The sequence below is a fragment of the Chrysochloris asiatica genome, unplaced genomic scaffold (assembly GCF_000296735.1).
Source record: "Chrysochloris asiatica unplaced genomic scaffold, ChrAsi1.0 scaffold00179, whole genome shotgun sequence".
NCBI classification, from domain to species: domain Eukaryota; kingdom Metazoa; phylum Chordata; class Mammalia; order Afrosoricida; family Chrysochloridae; genus Chrysochloris; species Chrysochloris asiatica.
In genome coordinates this window covers 2,291,672-2,294,581 of record NW_006408697.1, presented here as the reverse complement: position 1 = coordinate 2,294,581, position 2,910 = coordinate 2,291,672, and the positions used below count along the sequence as shown (strand labels likewise).

Below are 2,910 nucleotides of genomic sequence, written 5' to 3'. Positions count from 1 at the left end.
GTTCTCATGGACTTGTTTTCATTTTCTTCAGTTTCAGTTTGAATCTGCATGGGAGTAATTGATGGTCTGTTCCACTGTCTGCCCTGGCTTTGTTTTGACTGATGATATGGAGCTTTTTCATTGTCTCTTTCTGCAGATGTAGTCAGTTTGATTTGTATGTATTCCACCTGGTGAGGTCCATGTGTATAGTCGTCCCTTATGCTGTCTAAAGAAGGTATTTGAAATGAATAAATCATTGGTTTTGCAGAATTCTATCATGCGTTCTGCAGCATCATTTTTATCACCAAGGCCATGTTTTCCAAGTAATGATCCTTCCTCTTTGTTCCCAACCTTTGCGTTTCAATCACCGGCAATGATCAATACATGTTGATTGCATGTTTGATCAATTTCAGATTGAAGAAGTTGGTAGAATTCCTCTATTTCAACTTCACTGGCTTTAGTGGTTGGTGCGTAAATTTGAATAATAGTGGTATTAACTGGTCTTCACTGTAAGCGCATGGATATTATCCTATCACAGTGTTGTACTTCATGAGTGATCTGGATATGTTCTTTTTGACAATGAATGCAACACCATTCCTCTTCAATTTGTCATTTCCGTCATAGGGAACCATGTGGTCATCAGATTCAAAATGGACAGTAGTAGCCTGTTTCAGCTCACTAATGCCTAAGATATCGATGTTTATGCGTTCCATTTCATTTTTGATAACTTCCAAGTTTCCTAGATGTATACTTCTTACATTCCTGAATCACAACAACTCACAAGCTACCACAGTATGACAGACTGACAAACGAGTGGTGGAAAGTGCTTATAGTAGTGCATAATTAACACTTCACTAACAAGTTCATTATTATTAGAGTTTCCTCTCTTTTAGCATTGTGTTAGTGCTTCTTTATATCAGCTGTGAAATTATAACTGATCAAAACAAAGCTTTAAACAGATAGGTTGAGCAATATAGACACTAGGACTTGGTCTGTTGTAGAGTAAGAGCTCATTATATTCCTGTTTAGTTTTATTAGAAAGCAGTCAAAACTATGTAAGCACAGTAGAAGAGTTTGAGAGGCAAATTGCTAGACACACAGGAATCGAGGCAAACTTCTTAACATGAAGACTCTACAGAGCATGGGTAATGAACTGTTGGTGCTTCCCAGCAGTGGTTCCCATCAGGTGATAGCTGTGTGTGCATGACAGGTTCAGGTGAGTGCTGGATACAGGCCTTCCCAGGCAGCTGTATCAGGACAGGCTTACCTCCGGCTCTTGGTGGGCAGTGCTCTTTTCCACACAGGCGTCACTCTGGAGAGTTCAGTTTTCCCTTCTCTTGGGTTGTAGAAGATGAAATATGCTGACATAACCAAGCCCACTGCCAGTAGTCCATTCTGACTTTATTGACTCTGAGCAGGGTTTCCAAGGCTGTAAATCTTTATGGGAACAGAAGGCCTCACCTGTCTCCTGTGACTTTGTGGTCCAGTACGTATCCCACAGTGCCACCAGTGTTCCACGTTTACATAGTAAGCTACATTCATGCTTCTCTAGAATATAAGAGCTTATCATTTACTACAACGCATTTTTTTTTTTTTTTTGTAATTGGGAGGGGGTGATGATATAATGGGAGTGGGTCATGCCCTCTCAGGTAGAACCTGACAGCCTGGAAGTTTCTAACAGTAATTTTAGAGAGGGGTGACTGAGTCCTTATGAGGCTGGGATTGCCCATCAGACAGGTTTGCTGTAACAGAGTTGGTGTCACACACAGCCCACCACGGGGAGAGCAAGTGGTCTGTGATGGACCCACGTCAGCCTGACACATCTCTTAGTTGGTTACTTAAAGCACTCTCTGGAAAGCATAATGTATTTTAAAGATGTGACAGTAAGGTACGGGGTTCAGGAACTTCATACACTTATCCACTCATGCTTAGCTCATACATGGAAGGAAAGTGGCGGCTATGTGGCAGGTGTTTAGGTGTAACTGTGTTCAGTTGAAGTCTCACCTCCATCACTGCTGTGTTTATTTGATTTCTTGCCAAAGCTAGGTGTCTTAGTTCCTTAGTACTGTCATAATAAAAATACCACAATTGTTTTTAAATGTTTTTGAGTCAGTTCCGACCCATAGCAACCGTGTATCGGATTTTCAAGGAGTGGGTGGTGAGCTTGAACCACTGATGATGTGGTTCAGACCAACTTTGCAGTCCAGCATGTTAACCTGCAGGGCCATACCAGGACTCCCAAAATACCAGAGGGGTTGGTTTTTAGAAGCAGGGTATATTCTCACAGTTTTGGAGGTAAAATGCATAAATTCAGGGTGTCAGTAGGACCGGCTCTCTGTTGGCTCCCGGGGAAGATCCTCGTCTCCTTGCTGCTATTGCACTGGTCCTTCTTAGTGCTCCTTGACTGGGGGCTGCCCCCTGGGTGTGACTCTCATCTCTGTTTCCCTTTCCACTTAGAAGGATCGGGTTTAGGATCCACCCTATTTCATGGGATCTCATGACAGACACTTCAGCATGCCTTTTTGGGGATACAGTTCAATCTGTCACAATAGAGTTGTTCTGAAACCAGCAGTAGTTCACAGGTGCCAGACATGAACTCCGCGTGCCCCGAGACCAGTGAGACAATGTTGATGACTGATGTGCTGAATGTGATTTTTCCTTTTGCAGCATTCGACGAGCTTGTTAAAGCATACCAAGAGCAGGCCAAAGGACTTCTAGATGGCGGGGTTGATGTCTTACTAATTGAAACGGTTTTTGATACTGCCAATGCCAAGGTGAGTTAAGGGAGAAAAACAGACAGGGCTGTAGTGGGGGTTGCCATGGATCCCCTGGAGCTGTTAGATAAGGCGTCTGTATTTACTTCATTTTAGTCTTGAATAGTTTTGAGACTGGTGGAATAAGGAAACTAAAAAGGAGTTATCTTTGTAGCTT

At 42.7% G+C, this 2,910-nt stretch overlaps 1 protein-coding gene across 1 annotated transcript in view; it reads left to right on the top strand.

Annotated features, from left to right (window-relative positions):
- The window catches only part of MTR (5-methyltetrahydrofolate-homocysteine methyltransferase), a 170,889-nt gene that overhangs the window by 32,076 nt on the left and 135,903 nt on the right, over positions 1-2,910 (top strand). The window contains exon 5 of the mRNA XM_006872011.1: positions 2,647-2,753. Within this exon, the coding sequence (XP_006872073.1) occupies positions 2,647-2,753 (107 nt within the window). The remainder of the gene's footprint in view (positions 1-2,646; positions 2,754-2,910) is intronic.